This window comes from Prunus dulcis, chromosome 5, assembly GCF_902201215.1.
Source record: "Prunus dulcis chromosome 5, ALMONDv2, whole genome shotgun sequence".
Lineage (NCBI taxonomy): Eukaryota > Viridiplantae > Streptophyta > Magnoliopsida > Rosales > Rosaceae > Prunus > Prunus dulcis.
The window spans coordinates 4,336,787-4,355,612 of NC_047654.1; the positions used below are offsets into that span (position 1 = coordinate 4,336,787).

Sequence of the window (18,826 nt, forward strand, 5' to 3'; positions counted from 1 at the left end):
TTTTTTTTTTTTTTTTTTTGGGTGGGGGGTTGGGGAGATATGTGATCTGTCAAATACAAGTCATAATAAGTGGAAGGGGAAAAAGACAATATAAGTAAATGGGAGAGGTAACATTTGGCACTGAAAACCAAACCAGGTGTTGCAGAGACTTTGTTTGTTGCATGCTGGTGTTTTAGCCAGCTCACCATCACCATGTTTTTAGAGAAAGAAAAATAGACACCATAGCTTGAAGAGAGAGAGAGAGAGAGAGAGAGGAGAGAGAGAAGCCTTTTAACGACATGACAAGAGAATTGAGAAAAGGGAGAAGGTGAGGAAAGCATGCATTCAGAGTAATACGTGCCGGACACGTAATCAGTCCCTTGATCTTCCGTGACGTGGTTTTCTGCCACGTGTTTTTCTTCAATATTTAGGCTAAACACAATTTAATGGAAGCAATTGGCCCCCCCCCACCACCCCCAAATTTAATGTCTTCATTCATTTATTTGTAACCGCAAAAACTAGTCTCTGATTTTTTTAGATTAATATCGCTGGGTTTATGAAAATGTCCTACTTTCCAATATAATTTTGTGAAATTAGGCAATTAAATAATTTAAAGCATGACTGTAAAATCAAATAACTTTTTCACACCCTAAAGCTTTTCTTCTTTTTTGCCTTTTTATTAAAAGGCAAAAAGGGAGCATACCATAAAAAACAGCCCCGATCACTGCACGAGTTTGGGTCAATTTCGGTGTTAAATTTTTTAAAAAATACAAATTTCGTAGACTTTTATTAAAATATTGCATATTTAATTTTTAAAATAAATTGAAAGCATTTGCATGGATGGCCCTTGTCGCAAGGTGACCTTTTTTTATATTTAAATTTTCCAAAAGGAACCTTTCTTTCTACCAAGACTATTTCATAGTGAAATGGTTTACACGCCACAATTCCATTAATTTTACTGTGGCAGAGCAACCTTATTATATGTGCATGCTTTTATCACATTTTCTTGTGGTGCTTGTCAACTTGCTAAATATATAGCCTGAGGGCACATGCGTGATGATTGATGCTTATTAATTTCTGGCCGGTGATCTGTTATGAGGAGTCTGATTTCAGTTGGCTATGATTGAAACAGAAGATGGACCATTTGTTAATAACTGAAACATCTTGAACATGTTTGATAAATTCTAGCCATATGTGGGCTTTGATTTTGTTTTCAAATAAGTTTTGGGAACTTCTCTTTTCCATTCTTAATGCTTAAGACTTTGCTTGGAAGCAACTCTGAAAACGATTTCTCTGATCACCCCGAAAGCCTAAAATTGATGCACATGAAACTTCATTACTCTTGGGATGTTTTGGTTTTTGAATCTTAGCAAGATTTTATTCTGTACAACATGTACTTGCTTGAAACTCCTTATATACTTTATCAACCTTTTGACACTTCTCTTATTGGATCGTTCGATGAAAAACCAGTGAACCAAGGTCTGGCTACCCTAGCATTCTTCGGAGTAGGAGTGAACCTGGTCTTATACCTAACAAGGGTGTTGCAACAAGACAATGCAACTGCTGCTAACAACGTCAGCAAATGGACTGGAACGGTCTACATCTTCTCCCTTGTTGGTGCTTTCCTCAGTGATTCGTATTGGGGGCGATACAAAACCTGTGCTATCTTTCAACTAATCTTTGTCACAGTAAGTATGATTAGCTTGATTTTTTTCTTCTTATATGCTCTTGAAATCGGAGCGAGTATGAGTTAGTTTTGTTTTCAACGCATTGTTTATGAGACTTGTGTGCATTTGACAACAGGGTCTGATATCATTGTCACTATCATCCCAACTCTTCTTGCTGAAGCCAGAAGGTTGTGGGAGCCAAGAAGATCCATGTGGAACACACTCAAAGTTACATGTTTGGTTATTCTACCTCTCCATCTACCTCATTGCCCTAGGAAATGGAGGGTACCAACCAAACATTGCAACATTTGGAGCTGATCAGTTTGATGAAGAGGACAACAAGGAGGGGCATTCAAAGGTGGCCTTTTTTAGCTACTTCTACCTGGCTATGAACCTTGGTTCCCTTTTCTCCAACACCATATTGGGATACTTTGAGGATGAAGGAGTTTGGGCCATTGGGTTCTGGGCATCCACTGCATCTGCATTTGCAGCTTTGGTCTTGTTTCTTGGTGGGACTGCTAGGTACAGGCATTTCAAGCCAAATGGCAACCCGCTTTCGAGGTTTTGCCAAGTCTTAGTTGCTGCGATGAAGAAATGCAGGGCGGAGATGCCACAAGGTGGAGATGACTTGTATGACGAGGCTAAAAAAGAGTCTTCCAATAGCAACCGAAAGATCCTCTACACCCATGGATTCAAGTAAGAGTGCAGCTTAAATTCATAACTCTGTCTATGTTCTTAAAAGTTGGCTAAATTTTTATGGATTTAGTTGGTATGCACTATGGTTTTTCGATTTGAGACAATTATCTTCCATAGGCTCAATAAAGCAATCCTGCTGAATTTGGGCATCTTGAACTACAAATTGATTTTCCCATTTTAAGCTCTGATGATAAATGCTATTGCCAACCCAACCAACTGATTGGAAACCAGAGCCTGACAGGCTTAGTTACAGTCAGTTTCTATGACTATTGAAATACAGAGCTAACTCATTTTCATCTCCATAAACTGCAGGTTCTTGGACAGGGCTGCATATATCTCATCAAGAGACTTAGATCACCAGAAGCAGGGCATTTGCAGCCCATGGCGTCTCTGCCCGATCTCACAAGTGGAAGAAGTCAAATGTATTTTAAGATTACTCCCAATTTGGCTCTGCACCATTCTCTACTCGGTGGTTTTTACACAAATGGCTTCTCTCTTTGTAGAGCAGGGAGCTGCCATGAAAACTACTGTTTCAAACTTTAAAATCCCACCAGCTAGCATGTCTAGCTTCGACATCCTCAGCGTTGCAGTTTTCATTTTCTTTTACCGACGAATTCTTGACCCAGTTGTAGCTAGAATAAGGAAATCAGATGCTAAAGGGCTTACTGAGCTCCAACGAATGGGCATTGGCCTTGTTATTGCAGTCTTGGCAATGCTTTCAGCAGGAATTGTGGAGTGCTATAGGCTTAAGTATGCTGATAAAGAATGTCCACATTGTGAAGGGTCGAGCTCCTTAAGCATCTTCTGGCAAATACCTCAGTATGCATGCATAGGAGCTTCTGAAGTGTTCATGTATGTGGGTCAACTGGAGTTCTTCAATGCACAAACACCAGACGGGCTGAAGAGCTTTGGGAGCGCCTTGTGCATGACATCAATCTCACTGGGTAACTACTTTAGCAGCTTTCTCGTGAGTGTGGTCATGAAGATCTCAACAGAAGATGACATGCCCGGATGGATCCCCGGAAACCTCAACAAGGGTCACCTAGATAGGTTTTACTTCCTCTTAGCTGTCCTGACATCAATAGATTTGATTGTCTACATTGCATCCGCCAAGTGGTACAAGAGTATCAAGTTTGAGGGAAGATTTGAAGCAAATGATGATGAGCAAGGAAACTTCAAAGTCTGATGTATAAAAAACTAAGCAGACATGTTAAGACCTATGCTAGCAACTTATATTAAATAAGAAGAATGAGGTTGGCAACAAAGTCAGGAGGAGTAAGAGAAACCCTTTTCTCACCACTCCTAGCCCCGTTTCTCTGTATCTCCGCAGCACCAACACACTGCTTTTTCTACCCAGGAAGTGTGTTTAAAGAGGTGGGTAACTTTTGGTTTAGGTCTCACATCTTTCCTCATTCTCATTTGTTTGTTTTATTGCTAGCCATAGAATTAACATGTGCTGGTAGAGAAATCTATTGTAAAATGATTGGGCACTCTGTGAAGCTGTAGCACATAGCTATGTAAGAGAACTAATCTCTCTCTCCAACCTTAATGAAAGCACCTCTTCTCTCAGACTTAGTTTGCATGTTTCTTCAACAGACATAACCTACCAAAACCTAATTTGGCTACACATATATGAAACACATTTATGGATGAACCATGTTAGTAAAGGATTGACTAGAAAAAAGGGCAACTGAGAAAAAGGCATCTTCCTATGATCTAAGTTTTCCGGAAGACAATTTTCCTAAGCAACAAAGAAAAATGTCAGAGTAACCAAAGATCATGATAAGTTTTTATCTGAGAAGGATGAAAATTGCAGTTTATCTTCCTGGCAGAATGTTAAGTTCCTCAGGGTGAAACTTGGCAAGGATTTTGTTCGGGGAAAGCACCATAAACTAGCAACAAGCCAAAGCTCCATAAACTAGCAGCAATCTACAACTATCACATAACAAAACAATTCTTTAGCAGCTGGCGACAAGCCAGAGAAAGATAGATTTCATCATACACACAGAAGACAACTAGGGCGGATATCGGCCAGGGCAATGTTAAAGAAAAGGACCAAAAATAGAAAAAGGAAAATTGCATTCAGAAAGAGAGGTTATGGCTCGAAATGGCATAGATTTACAGATCTGGATCCATAGATTTCTGTGTACACATATACCTAGAAACACAAACAAATAATTTCAAAATTTTACAGGACACTATTGAAACATCTAAAATTCGTAACGACACAACTCCTTTACATTATCGTTTACGAAGGTCATTTGATCTACCCTTTCATTGGAACTTGGAACAAGTGTTCACAAGATGTCAACTACTTAAAACTGAAACTTAATTTGAATAACAGTAACTAAAAGAGAAAGAAAACTCCTCAGAGGTTCAAAATCAACTTTCAACTTTACGAACTTGGATATGATGAGAAGATTCTCGACGCCAGATTGGTTGCGCACCACTTTGTACAAGAGTAACAAACTGCCCCTCTTTTAAAAGACCTTTAGCCTGTGCAAGGAATAATGGCAAAATTCAGAACACTTGAGTATAATGTAAATCAGATAAAAGGAGACACACAATTGAGAAATAAGTAATCACTAACCACTAATAGCTTTATTGCTCTTGAGAAAGTCTCCTCTGAATCATTTGAGAACTGCATATATATGGGGACGACACCATGATAAAGCACTAACCTCCGCTTAATCCTTTCTCTGCTAACAAGAAATTATGTCACAAATTTAAGAACAAATAGCGAAAAGAAGTTTAAATTGCTCAAAATCCCCTACATAGAAAAAGAATATCGATTGCATTTGCAATAACCCTGTGAAGCAAAAACCAAAGGGAATGTGAATGAAATTTTTTTAATGGCGCAGCAAATCTGAAGAATATGCAGTCTTCAACATGGCAGTTTAACGTAAGTTTAATTAATTTTTTTTTTTATAGCAATATCTGTAGAAATGCTGTACTAGTACCCAACAGCCTCCATCAAAAATGCTTTCAGCTTCTGCAGTCAAAAGCTTCAACGACCATAATGCAAACAATTATTGCATGAAAACTTCTATAAATAAAAGTATGCAACAAAAACAGAGATGGAAAACTGGCTGGCCTCTATCAACAAAGCTGTGGTAAGTTAAGGGCTATACCAAGGAGCTGGTAATCTTCCTGACTGATCGTTTCTATCTATAACTGTTGAGTAGGAGGTCAAAGAGCAACGCTTAGAGCAGAGAACATTGTATCACCTTTTCTCAGAAGGTTAAACAATTTTTGAGCCCTTACTTACAGGTAAATGTATAATGCCCACATGTATAAAGTTGACATGGTTTTCCGTGTACAATCTATATTTGAACCGCATACATGTTCACTATAAGGCAAAAGATGCAAACAAAAGATGACTAGGAATCAACTGCAGAGAGCTAATATACATATATATATATATATATGTATATGTATGTCATCCAATATATAAGGACTGACTGACAATAAATGCAGCAAGCTGCAGCATGTCAATCATTCTAAAGTAGAAATTGTTTCAGAAATTGTTTTCCAAGATATAGATAACAACTCAACATGTGACCTTAAAAAATTAGAATACTGGACTTACTCATTTGTGAAGGCAAAGATTGTTGAGCAAGGCCGATAATGACTTAAAAGCACAGCCATGGATCCTGTCCTCGTGAAAACAATGATGGGTGTTTGGAGACTGTTTGCAATAGTTGTGGAGTGGAAAGCAAACATTTCCCCCATATGACTCTGTGAAAAGTATCCACAAAGTAATCAGATTCAATGGGTAGATCTCAAATCAACTGCAGAACATGCTAAAATTTTAACCTCAAGCAACCCAGCACCAAGAAGTTCTAAAAATCAAAGGCATATACAACTGAAAAATATCAGACCAAAACGAAACGAAAAAAATCATATTTCCAAAATAACTTATACAGCCGAAAAAGTACCATAATTCCTCAGATGCAATCATTGCGTACCTTATTGGCCCTCAATTGAATTGGAGGAAAAGTGCTAATTGGTAGGCTTGACTCAGTTCTTAAAGCCGCAGTATGCATTACTTTAACAGCTTTCAATGGATGCCTAGATTTAGAATTGCAGAATATATAAAAATATGACAGTTGTTCCACAAATTGTCAGCATTAAAAAAGTATGAAACTTTTCACAAAAATATAAAATAAAATGATATACTATATATATAACTGACAAATGTCATTGGCCATGAATGAGGGAATCCAGAAGAAAGAGAACAACCAAGGTTCGCGAGTATGTACAATGTATTAGGCAAGTAAAAATTAACACAAATATAGGATTCTCTTGCTCTCTCACTATTACAGAGAAACTTATAAAATAAATAATTACTTGGTCACATGGTAACAAAGTCAGAGTTTACCTCGAAATGGGGAACACTCTAATTAATCTTGTATGTCATGGGATGACTAGCTCGCAATCAAAGGTGTTGTTATGCAATAGACTCTAGTGGCATAAAAATAAATAAAAACCAGAAACAATCTTGACAGCAAACTGATACATGACATAGCCCAAACTAGAACCAGGACCAGCATAAAAATTGAATAGATGGGTGTCAACAGTAAAGTTTTTAAAAGAGGATTAATAAAAAACTTACTGGCAGTGAAAATATGAAAAGGTATTCAAGCAGGTCAACCTAAACTAGCCCATCAGATATGTCGAAAAAAACAATTAATAAATTATTAACTGGATGAATTGGTATTTTTCACGTCTGCAAAGGTTGATAAAAGTGACGAAAACCATCACTGATCATCCCAGGATTTATAGAATAAGAAAACCAATCACTAATGAGAAATGCAATCAGCATATTAAAAACCAACATAATAGAAAGAAATTTTCACATATTAAAAGTGACACAATATCTACAAATAAACAGATTATAATTTCTATCAAGATAGAAACCGGAAATAAGTACTGTGACTGCCAAATGTCAACCAGTTGACTTACTTTCCGTGGGCAGTTTCTCCAGAAAGCATAATTGCATCAGCACCTTCTTTTACTGCAATTGCAATGTCAGAAACTTCTGCCCTGGTTGGCGTAGGATGATCAATCATGCTCTCCAGCATATTGGTTGCTACAATCACTGGTTTCTTCATACTGTGACACCTTCTAATGATGTCCTCCTTTTAAGATAACACAGGATTCAATTACATAATAAAATTAGCTTCAAAATCAACCATAAAGGTTAAAATTCAACTTTATCATTTGAAAATGATAAGGCTATACACAGACATAGAGAGCGCATTATTGCTTTCAGATGCAGATTATAGTCAACCATCACAAGCTATGTTATATAAGCAGCAAATATTATCACAGATGCAAACACAGAACATATTGTGACTATGAAACATCCTATTATTTACCATCTCTAAGCCCCAGATATTCATTAGCAAAGGTACTATTGATTATTGAACTACTGTCTGGTTTTGAAAGTAGTCTTGAGATCTCTGATTGTATCAGTCTCCAGTACTCCTATAAGTAACAAATATCATTGTCAGAAAGCCGAATCTCCCACCCAAATATCTTCCCAAAATCTGACTCTTCCCATTACCCACAAGAAGCTTCATCAGAGGGGACAAAGAAAGGTAACCTTGAGAAAAGTATTTCCCAGGTCTTTGGAACAAACTCCTCTCAACAATCTGAGAATTCCATCCATTCGCATGGACTCTTCATTTGCTCAAGAGGCAACCTCCACAAACACAGATCAAGAAAATCCACTATTTCTCTCCTCTAGATTCCAAAACCGCCCTTCTCCCTTCACAGCCATTTGTTTCCTCTCCACTCCTCTTCCATGGAAATCACTCATCACTTTCCTAAGATCTTAGCTCCCTTAATTGGCACATGAAAAAATGGACAAATAGAAAGTAGGCATGTTACTCGGCACCAATAGAAAAAGTAAAAAACAAAAAGAAGGGTGCACGAAAAGGCTGCCTTTGAGAGGAAGAAAGGTTAAGGCACATAGTTAATAATATGGAGTACCACCCAAGATAAGACATAAGGTAACTCAAAGGCCGCTCACCTAATTCACAACCCAACTCTTTAGCTAAGATACACTAGAAATGGTAAAGATACAACTATGATGAAATTACCTGCAATAAAGGAACTTCCTCAATTGGAAGTTCAGCTCCAAGGTCTCCACGAGCAATCATGGCCTATAAAGCAGACAGCAAAACAAGAAACTGTATAATAAGTCATTGCTTATGGTGGTACCAACATATCAAAGAATAAGGATGGCAGGGCTTTTGTTGCATGCAAGAAAAAAAAAAGTTACAAATACAAACCCCGTCAGATGCAATAATTATCGAATGAAGATTCGGTATAGAGTCCGCACTTTCTATTTTTACAATAACATGAATATCTGCATTGCAACCTACAGAAGAGGCGCAAATTAAGTTTAGGAGACAATACTATAAAGACCCACAAAGAAGAAATGTTAACTGAATAAACTGATAAGAGATTGAAGAAGTTTACCTTTGAGATAATCTTTCAACTCATGGACCACCTCAGCATTTTTAACAAATGAGACAGCATAGAAGTCAACTCCATTGTCTACTCCAAACTTGATATCTTCCCAGTCCTTTTCTGTGGAAGAGACCAATAAAGGAGACCAACAAATTGAATATTGTGTGCCTCTTCGAATTTTTGAAAATCAAATGGACTGATGTTCGTATAAACACCAAAAACATTGGTGAAGATTACCTGTTATTGAAGGCAGAGTTGCACTTTTTCCACGCACATTTAAATGGCGCCTTGATTTTAGTTCTCCACCATCAACTACCACACATTTAACCAAATCTTTTGTCTTTGACTTCACAGCTAACGACATCATTCCACCTAGCAGAAAGACATGATATATCATCAGGTCTCTTAACCATGTGAGTAGATTAATAGAACTGGGATGATAAAGTACAATTACAACTACTTGAACTTGCTAAATCAAACAGATTAAGATACACATAGTCCCCTTCATTTTTTAAGAGAGATCCCTCTTTGCAAGAAAAAAGATAGACAGCATTTATGGGCCCACCCTGCAATGTTGGTCCCATGATTTGAACCATTCACTCTTTACGTCACCATTTAAGAATCATTCCTACAAAAAATCAGCTAACAGAGGCTCGTTCAGCCATTTGATTATCCTCATTATCATTTCAGTATTTATCTGAAACACTGTGTCTATGTACTTGGTCATAGTTAGATGGCCAAATGGTTTCCAATTGAACTAATCTTTGTAAAGAGATCCTTCAATGAGGAAAGTAGACAGTTCGGATTATCGTATCACGTTGAGGGGTGGGCCCACATGTGATTCCTTAACAGAGGCACCATCTTCACAAGTTTTCCCTGCAGAAAATATATGAGGCCGGTACTGTAGCCAATGTGATTCACCTGAGGGGCCACAATTACCACGAGCAAACATATTAATGACGAGGAACACATTCCACACTATGGACTCAACTCAAAACAAAACCAAAAAAAAAAAAAACAAAGGCCATTCAAACGGCCATACACAGTTATTTGAACAGCCTTTGTTATTTTCACCAGTCTGCATGCAGACAATTTCACACCTAATCCATTTCCCGTGTGTGTGTATGAACGGAAATGTTCTCTCGCCACACAGTGGCATGTCAGTTTGGATCCCTAATTAGGGAGATTCTCTTCTTTTTATCTTAAAGAAACTAATCGAGTATATTTTTATTCTTCATGTTGAGAGTCTGGCAACATAACCAGCCAGAGACTTGGGAAAAGAACATCACCCTATGCCTATTTATACCAAAAGACTACTGAGTTGACTCTTGACATCAGGGTGGCCAGTTTGATTCAGTAAATGGCAAGATGCAGTCGGACATTACGTCCAATACATCTGAAAACTGTCAACATTAGTGTGGCTAAGTTCTTCCTTGATAACTCCTATCCCACCAACTTGAGGTTTACAAACACCAGCTCACTACAAAACTAGTCTAGTTCTATAATATTACAGTTGCCATTAAAGTTGACCAAAGCAACAACTCATAATGCACAACAGCTATGACAATAATCTGTAGGTCACTCTCACCAGTTACAGAGTTCCAAAACTTAGTGGAATTGTGTGCACAAACAAGGTCCTTCAGTCTCTTTAATGAATTTACTCAAAAGAGTCAAGATTTGATTTACCATACTTCTAAAACCAAAGAAAGACATGCTAACAGAAATATCATATCACATAGGATGAAAAACAAAAACAAATTGACTCGTCCACAAATTCAACACCCACAAAATATTATGCTTACCATCAACTAGAATAATGTCACCAACATCCACATCATTCACAAAGTCGTCATAGTTTACACTAACTGTGTCCACTGTGCTAACTCCTCTTTTGATTGTAAAGTTAAACTCTTGTCCCTCTTTAAGAAGAATTGGTTGTGGTACATCTCCACTTCTAACCTCAGGACCCTGCATGAAGAAAGAAAAATCATATATCAACCATAACCTCAATGGTGATTAGAAAGAATCAGGATGAGATATTCAAAGCCTTTATGCTAAAACAATTATTTACAATGTGATAAATATGAGGCATTCATTTGAGAGTAGTACACTAAATATTGAGGATGAAAATCCAAATTAACACATGCTAAATGTAAACGAAACTTTTAATCTAGAAGAGGGCAATTTCTGCATTTTTCAAAAGTCCAGTCCTATTTTATGATACACAATTTGTAGTAGTCTACAACAGTAAAAATGAAAATCACTGTTTACATAATAAATGTAAAAGAAGCAGAGTGAAGAAAAACAAAATCATATGTTAAACAAAAAATAAAAAAGCTTTTGATTCCTGAATTTCGTCCTACTTTTGATCCACAGCAGGTAAAACAAATGTACCTGCCAATGCAGCAATTCTTGATGCAGAAACCTGTGCTCCTAACTATAAGTTATATAGGATATGAGCAGGCAAAGAGTGAGAGAGAAAAAGCAAACAACATGCCTTGGTGTCCAGCATTATGGCTACAACCTTGTCTTCAAATTGAGAGTTGTATTCTTTGACAAGATCAATGGTTTTCTTGTGTGACTCATGGTCCCCATGTGACATATTCAAACGTGCAACATTCATTCCTGTCTCGGCCAGTTTCCATATCATTTCACGTGAGCTTGTTGAAGGACCAATTGTACATACTATCTTAGTTTTCCTTATACCATCTGAATATAACTTTGGCTGGTCCATAAGGTAATCATTATCAGACTGAAGTTCAAAAGTTGAGTCAGCCTTGTCCTATAACAAGACAACAACATTTCAAGGTTATAGATTTAGGACACGCACAAGTGATACTATTAACTGCATTCTAATGAAGCAACCGTCTTCAATACATAAAACATAGCAAAGCTAGAAAAAGCATTAAAGCAGGCAATAAATTTACCATGCATTTACTGTATTTCTAATGCTAGAAAGCAACTTAACTAATCCAAGAATCTGTATTCAGCCTTATAAAAGGAGAAGGGTATTGCAGTCCCCAGCTCCTCACAATGCAAATGTGACGACTGGCATCTTATTTTGTTCGTTTATCCTAAACTTTCTCAGCAACCAAACAGAGCAATATCACGAGAAACTAAAGATTATAGGTGTTTTTATGTCTACTTGAAGTAAAGGAAGAAACTTCAGCCCCATGTGCCTACCAATTGAAATACCAATTATCTAAAATTTCGAAATATTCAAAGTTTTCCAAACTCTGAGAGACGGAACAATACAAAGCCAAATTATAACACGCACAAAAGCCACATAAATTCAAGAACTATTGACAACCCATGTTATGAAAAGGACAAAAGCAAAGCTCCCCCAAATCGGAAAAACAGAGAGAGCATAAAAAATGGAAACAAGAAAAAGCAAACTTACAACGCTCCCCACAGCACCATTGTGTGAGTCAAAATGGCCTCTGCTGCTGTCCTGGAAGATCCCAATTGATTTAACAGTAAAGCTTAGCTTCTTCTGAGCATACTTTCTTCTGGGTCTACAGTGAAACGCAGTAAAATCACACAGGCTCTTGGACGAAGCCAACGGATCAGTGGCTCTAGACCTTTCAGGTTTCAATAAAGACATTCTTGCGGGAACATTAAGGGTCGCCATTGAAGAAAAGCTTGGAGAAGTGAGAGTGTTTTGTTAATTGTTACTGACGAAAGACAGAGAAAGGAAGCTATGGCCAAATTGGTAATGGTCCTACGAGCTATGGTGAAATGAGCCGAGGGACGAGAGAGAGTCTCGTTGGAGCAAAAGGAAAGGAAGAGAGTCTGTCCAGGATTCAGACAGTTTGCACGTTCATTTCTTCTCCTCTTATTTATATTTTCATTTCTTACATGTTTCCCTTTTTTTCCTGGTAAATAATAATATTGGAGACTATAAAATTAAAAATTAAAAGTATAAAATAACATGTGTGTTAATAGCCTGGTATGAATAAATATTTATTTCTATTATAACACAAGAATATATATATATATATAAATAATGACATTCCTCAAATAAGTTTATTAGAAGTACATTCTTGTAGGGCCCATCATAAATTTCATTTTATTAATCCAAACCTTCTTATTTTGTAAATATTTATTCGAAGATTATCTTAGTAAAAAATCACTTGAATCCGATATTATTTGACCACTCAATTAAATTATTAAAATTTTAGTAGCAGCGCATTTTGTAGGTTTGGATTTTAGATATCATTTGATCATCTTTGCACATTTTAGATATCTAAACGGTTTCTGATTTGTCTAATTTTTTATATGAATGATATATGAATGAAAACTTAAAAAATAAATGATTTGGATCATCGAAAAAAAAAAATTTATAGAGTACCCTAAAGAACATCTCTCAATAAAATTATTTGAATTATCCTTCAATAGAATTGAACTATATATGGATATATATTGTGACTCCTATACTATACTATAAGTAGTCCAGAATTAGTGACATTTTGGCATTTAACCCTAAAATAGCAAACAACGTAGCCAATCAAAGTCATGTAGTTTTCTAGGGTTCTTTTTAATGTTGAAAATGATACTTTATTTAAACACCATAAGAATATACGGCGAATATGATGAAATTATAACCATAACCATGAGGTCGATGGACAAACGCCACACGAAGATATCTATCACTTACTGTTAATATTATAGAAGGTTCCCAGAAAATTCTGGTTCATAAGCATATTCTATGACACACACCCTGACACCCACACAAAAGATAGAAGAAAACAAAACTAAAAAAAACTGGAAAAAAAAAAAAAAAAAAAAAAACCTTGATATGGTCCCCATATCATTTTATCCAAAAGAAAAAAAGAAAATCAATGAAAATATAAAGTTTAATGACCTGAGCCAGGCGTCCTCCAAACCCTTAATTCCCAAATTAGTTTAACACTCCCTCTTGAACCCTAAGCCCTAACCCCAACCACCACTCCACCGCTGCCGACCACCTCCTGCCGCAGCAGCAGCCCATAATTTTTCAAGTGAGTATAATTTATATTTTTAATGAAATTGATATATGTAGTGTAAATTGATATATGTAGTGTTTTTTTATGGATTATAATTTATTGATATGATATTGATATTGTTATTGTTATTTGGATTAGATTATAACTGATTGATATTGTTATTATTATTATTATTATTTTTGTTGGATTGATATTGTTATGTTGATAATGTGATTGGAAATTATAAATTAGTAGCAGTGGGTTATTGATATTTGCATATTCATATGATAATTTAGATAAAATTTGTGGACAAGGTGGTGGTTCCGGGGTTGCGGGGGTCAGTTGACCACCCTTGCTCCTATTAACAACATGCAGAAGCTGGATGTGCTGTGTTAATGAAAATTCACTAGTGGCTATAAGCTTAGTGGGTTGGCTTCTTCCTATGCCCTAGGACTTCACTCAAATCATAAAGGGATGTGCTAGGGTTGGGCTAATTCTTAGATTGAAGTTATGTTCGTAAAGAAAATTAACTGAATTTGTACTGCACAATGTGTTTGCTGCTTGCCTTTGATTTTGCTCTACTTATTTAAGGTCATGGATGCACAAGGAGAGACCTTTGGCGCTGTTTCCAGCTAAATTTCAAAAGAGCATGTGGATAAAATGAGGTATGTCGACTCTATTCCCTATAAAGTCAACCAATTTCAACAAATTCTTGTAAATGTACCCAAAAAGACATTGTTTTTGCATTCATTTTCTATGCAGGGAGCTTTGTTGTTGTTGATGCAAGTGGAAAGGAAAGGCTATTGAATCTGGCAGCAAAATTGGCATGCATTGTTGCACAACAACTTTTTTGAAAAGTTCATGCGCTCAAAGAAATCACCAAAATGGTGTGTATTCTCTTCCCATCCTAAAATGATGTGCCACTGTCTCACTATTTGTCACCCTCTAAAACGCGGATAAGCACATAAACATTTACTCTGGCTTCCTTCATTCCATATGGGTGAAGGTCTACTGTTTGAAATTATGTTGCAACTTAATAAAGTTGGAACTGTCAAATTTTTTTTTTTTTTTTTTTTGGGAGCATCATGGAAGCATCATGGAAGTGTAGTGCGAAATCCTGCAGCCTTGTGGCAAATTTTCTGTAATGTTTTTAATTGTTAAAGAGACAGGCACTCAGATGCATCTCCTCCACCTCAACTTCTTTTTTTTTTTTTTTTTTTGGTCTTTTGTTCCTTATATTTGCTTTGACCACCTAATGCAGGCCAGAAATCTTCAAATCCGCAATTCCAGATGGATGCAACGCAAGGGAGACACTACCTCCCAACAAAAAGAGAATGAGCTTGACTCAAGTGATGATGATGGACTTCCTCCACTAGAAGCCAATACGAACAGGCTGAAACCAGTTGATTGGAAATCAGGCACAGAATCGAATTCTGATTCAGATTTCAAAATCAGACTTAGGTTCAGCAACTGATTCTTGAATAGTTGTACAAAAGATGTATGCTGAAACAACTGCATCCATATCCAAGACGACATGAAGTGAGGATAACAATGTCAAACTTGTGTCTGAAATTTTTGGACTGAATTTTTGTTGACCATGTATGTAATCATGTATTAAAATACAGACACATTATTAATCAATTCATTCATGTAACGTTTAAACGTTTATGCAGAGCCTTCCACATGGAAATATTCTGATTCAAAGTCCAAAAGTGCATGATTATTTATTTTTGGGGAACATTGGCAACTTTCTCGCTAATCTTGTCTTTTGGACCTTCTCTCTTTTAAAATAATATCATTAACGAATGAGACCAATTAGCTTTTATCCAATTAGCTTTTATTTTCCAAATTTATTCTTTTATTTTCTTATGTGGCGTAAAATTAGGCTATGGTTGCTCTTCTTTATCGCCTTCTTCACACTCTCTTTAGAGCAACTCCACCCATTTGCCCTTAGCCATGGCAAGGGTGGAGCTAAGGCAGCCACTATTCACGTGAATAGTGGTTGCCCTTGCAAATAGTAATTTGTATTTCCACCCGTTGCCATGGCTAAGGGCAATTACTATTCATTTTTTTGTTTTTTCCTCCTATTTTTTAATGAAAATAATTAATTTGGGTAATATTTTCAGATAAGATTTCCGTGTTCCTACGTGTCAAGACTATTCATAATCAGATAAAATTTCCGGATAAGATTTTTGGATTCAAATTTCGGATGAATTTCAAAATTCAAATTTCATACAAATTAGGTTTCAAATTTCGGATGAATTTCAAATTTCAGATAAGATTTTCATCCAATAAAATCAAGCCACGTGGCATGTCTATCTTGCCAAAATTTTCTATAAAACCAGAGGCTCAGCTCATTCCTCTCACACCACATCTTTCTATATTTTCATTTCTCAGAGTTTAGAATTCATACTTCATTCATTCTCAATGGAAGATTTTAGGAGATGCTTGGAGAGGCAAAAGCGAGAAACAAATGAGAGAAACCGTAGAGCAGATGAAATCAATGAGTTGCAGAGACAAGTCGATGAACAAGTTCTCATAGCAGTGGCTTTGCAAGATGAAGAGAACCAAGGTCGCCGCCGTGGTTCACAAGGCGGCCGCCGCCGGAATGTGGAAAGACATAGGCATTCTCGGGGTAAGAATCTTTTGGAAGATTATTTTATCCCAACTTCTTTGTACTATGATGTTGATTTTTGAAGGCGATTTAGAATGCAACCTCATTTGTTCAATAAAGTCATGCATGATATTTGCAATTATGATGCATACTTTGTTCAAAAGTGTGATGCTACTGGGGTTTTGGGGCTTCTTTCGGAGCAAAAGCTTACAGCTGTTATACGAATGTTGGCGTATGGAGCATCTGCTGATCAGGTGGATGAGATTGCCCGGATGGGAAAGTCCACTACGTTGGAGGCTTTGGTAAGATTTTGTCAAGCTGTTGAAACTCTGTACACTAGGGACTACCTGCGTAGACCTACTCCCAGGGACCTCCAACGGCTTCTACAAAAAGCCGAAGCTCGAGGATTTTCAGGAATGATTGGTAGCATCGACTGCATGCACTGGCAATGGAAGAATTGCCCAACTGCCTGGCAAGGTGATTATGGAAATAGAAAAGGCCAAAAAAGTATCATCCTTGAAGCCGTTGCTAGCTTCGACACATGGGTTTGGCATGCCTTCTTTGGAGTTGCAGGATCCCAAAATGACCTCAACGTGCTGGGTCAATCCCCGGTCTTCAACGATGTATTGAGAGGCAGGGCCCCAATATCACCTATCAAGTCAACAATACAGTATACCAGACGGGGTATTATCTAGCTGACGGCATCTACCCGAGGTGGACCACTTTTGTCAAATCCATTCCGAATCCCCGATCCCAGAAGCAAAAATTATTTGCTACCTATCAAGAGGGATACAGGAAAGATGTCGAAAGGTGTTTTGGCATCCTTCAAGCTCGGTGGTTGATTATTCGAGGTGCGGCCCGTATGTTTGATGAGGAGATCCTCAGAAGCATTATGATGACTTGCATCATCCTCCATAATATGATTGTGGAGGATGAGTACGATTATGATGCTTTAGAGGTCTACGAACCGGATCCAATGAACACGGCCTTGACACGGATTTATGAAAGGCCCATGGGGCCAAGTGGAGAACCGTTTGAGCCGGAACCGTTGGTGAGGGATGGTCATTTGATGACCCGAATGATAGATCGATATACAGAGATGCAATCTTCGTATATTCATGAAATGCGTCAAGTTCACTTGATGGAGCATCTATGGGCGGTGAAAGGCAATGAAGATGAATGATGGAGCATAGATGCTTTGGTTATGTTTTATTTAGTTATGGTTAGGTTGTGTTGTATTTTTATTTATTATGGTTTGGTTGTGGTTGGTTATTATTATTGTGCCTTGTTTGTACTTTTTTTTATTTTTATTTTGTTTTGTTTGAAGTATGGAATATGTTGAATAAAAAGGTAATTTATTGAATGCTTTGTTTATTAAATAACGAAATGTAATACAAGTCATTATGAATTACTACTACTAAAATAAAATACATGAATTACAACAACTTTAATAGAAAACATGAAAAATACAAATACATAAAAGGTATGCTAACTAATTTAATGGTTTCCATCATTTAACCAATCCGTGTTGCTAGGCCCATCATCCCGGAAAAGTCTTCTTCTCATAACATCCCTTCGTTCTAGCTTCCAAAATTGTTTTGTTTCAGGGGACATATGACTTGTATCCATCGCCATGGTTTCCCGATCCGTCTTGTCCATATCTTTTTTGTGCAAATACTCCCTTTCTCGTGCATACTCAGCTTGAAGGGCCAACTCGTTATCTTGGCGTTTTTGCTCCATTTCTATTCTTATGCCGTTTTGCCTTGCAATTTCCTCCAAAAATTTTGAATTATTATTGCTTGAATTACCCGCTTTCTTTGCCTTCGCGGCCTTTCGGCCAATGGGCCTCGGCTCCTTTTCGATGGGTGAGTCTTGACTCATAGGAGAATCGAGAGGTGAATCCGATGTCATTGAATCACGGAGTGGCGTCTCGTTTAACACAACGGCGGGACCCGTCGGAATAATTATGAAGCGTTTGCAATATTTCACCACCTCCCAACATTCATGATGGTTGAAACTTTTTTTGCCACCCCCGGTTGCACCGAACCACATTTGTGCTTGAATCATCTATTTAACAAAAAAATGGAAATGCAATAAATATTTAAAATATATTGGATATGCAAGTAACAAAAAAAATAATAATGGAAATGCAATTAACCTTACAAATAAATTAGAAGTGCAAGAAAATTAAGAAACAAGTGGAAATGCAAGAAATATTAACAACATATTGAAAATGCAAGAAATATTAACAAAATATTGAAAATGCAAGAAATATGAACAAAATATTTAAATTGCAAGAAATATTAACAAAATATTGATAATGCAAGAAATATGAACAAAATATTTAAAATGCAAGAAATATTGATAATACAAGAAATATGAACAAAATATTTAAAATGCAAGAAATATTAACAACATATTGATAT

The 18,826-nt window shown here is 36.8% G+C and overlaps 2 protein-coding genes and 1 pseudogene across 4 annotated transcripts; 2 read left to right on the plus strand and 1 right to left on the minus strand.

Annotated features, from left to right (window-relative positions):
• Positions 1–1,370: 1,370 nt before the first annotated feature.
• On the plus strand, positions 1,371–3,911 carry LOC117627611 (protein NRT1/ PTR FAMILY 7.3). The gene is made up of 3 exons (XM_034359767.1): positions 1,371–1,667; positions 1,783–2,342; positions 2,655–3,911. The coding sequence occupies exons 1-3, from the start codon at positions 1,371–1,373 to the stop codon at positions 3,526–3,528; spliced, it is 1,731 nt and encodes a 576-aa protein (XP_034215658.1). The 3' UTR covers positions 3,529–3,911.
• A 493-nt stretch (positions 3,912–4,404) lies between these two features.
• Positions 4,405–12,624, minus strand: LOC117628392 (pyruvate kinase isozyme G, chloroplastic). Of its 3 annotated transcripts, none has more exons than XM_034360827.1 (12): positions 12,223–12,624; positions 11,320–11,547; positions 10,625–10,790; positions 9,060–9,194; positions 8,832–8,942; positions 8,642–8,730; positions 8,450–8,512; positions 7,308–7,483; positions 6,311–6,413; positions 5,932–6,080; positions 4,933–5,041; positions 4,405–4,838 (listed from the first exon to the last, which is right to left on the minus strand). In XM_034360827.1, the coding sequence occupies exons 1-12, from the start codon at positions 12,451–12,453 to the stop codon at positions 4,725–4,727; spliced, it is 1,674 nt and encodes a 557-aa protein (XP_034216718.1). In that variant the 5' UTR covers positions 12,454–12,624; the 3' UTR covers positions 4,405–4,724. The 3 variants fall into 3 exon arrangements, with proteins under 3 accessions (XP_034216718.1, XP_034216717.1, XP_034216716.1); XM_034360826.1 differs by having other exon boundaries at positions 11,320–11,574; XM_034360825.1 differs by having other exon boundaries at positions 11,320–11,604.
• A 1,784-nt stretch (positions 12,625–14,408) lies between these two features.
• On the plus strand, positions 14,409–15,260 carry LOC117627612 (annotated as a pseudogene).
• The last annotated feature ends 3,566 nt before the right edge of the window (positions 15,261–18,826 follow it).

Bases quoted from the DNA above. Each gene is read 5' to 3' on its own strand.
- LOC117628392 (XM_034360825.1), bottom strand. From the start codon at position 12,453: ATGGCGACCCTTAATGTTCCCGCAAGAATGTCTTTATTGAAACCTGAA. The intron at 10,791-11,319 runs GCATGTTGTTTG...TTCTTCATGCAG, and splicing joins CCATAATGCTGGACACCAAG to GGTCCTGAGGTTAGAAGTGG. The intron at 4,839-4,932 runs GTTAGTGATTAC...TTCCTTGCACAG, and splicing joins GAGCAATAAAGCTATTAGTG to GCTAAAGGTCTTTTAAAAGA.
- LOC117627611 (XM_034359767.1), top strand. From the start codon at position 1,371: ATGTACTTGCTTGAAACTCCTTATATACTTTATCAACCTTTTGACACT. The intron at 1,668-1,782 runs GTAAGTATGATT...ATTTGACAACAG, and splicing joins TTCAACTAATCTTTGTCACA to GGTCTGATATCATTGTCACT. The intron at 2,343-2,654 runs GTAAGAGTGCAG...CATAAACTGCAG, and splicing joins CTCTACACCCATGGATTCAA to GTTCTTGGACAGGGCTGCAT.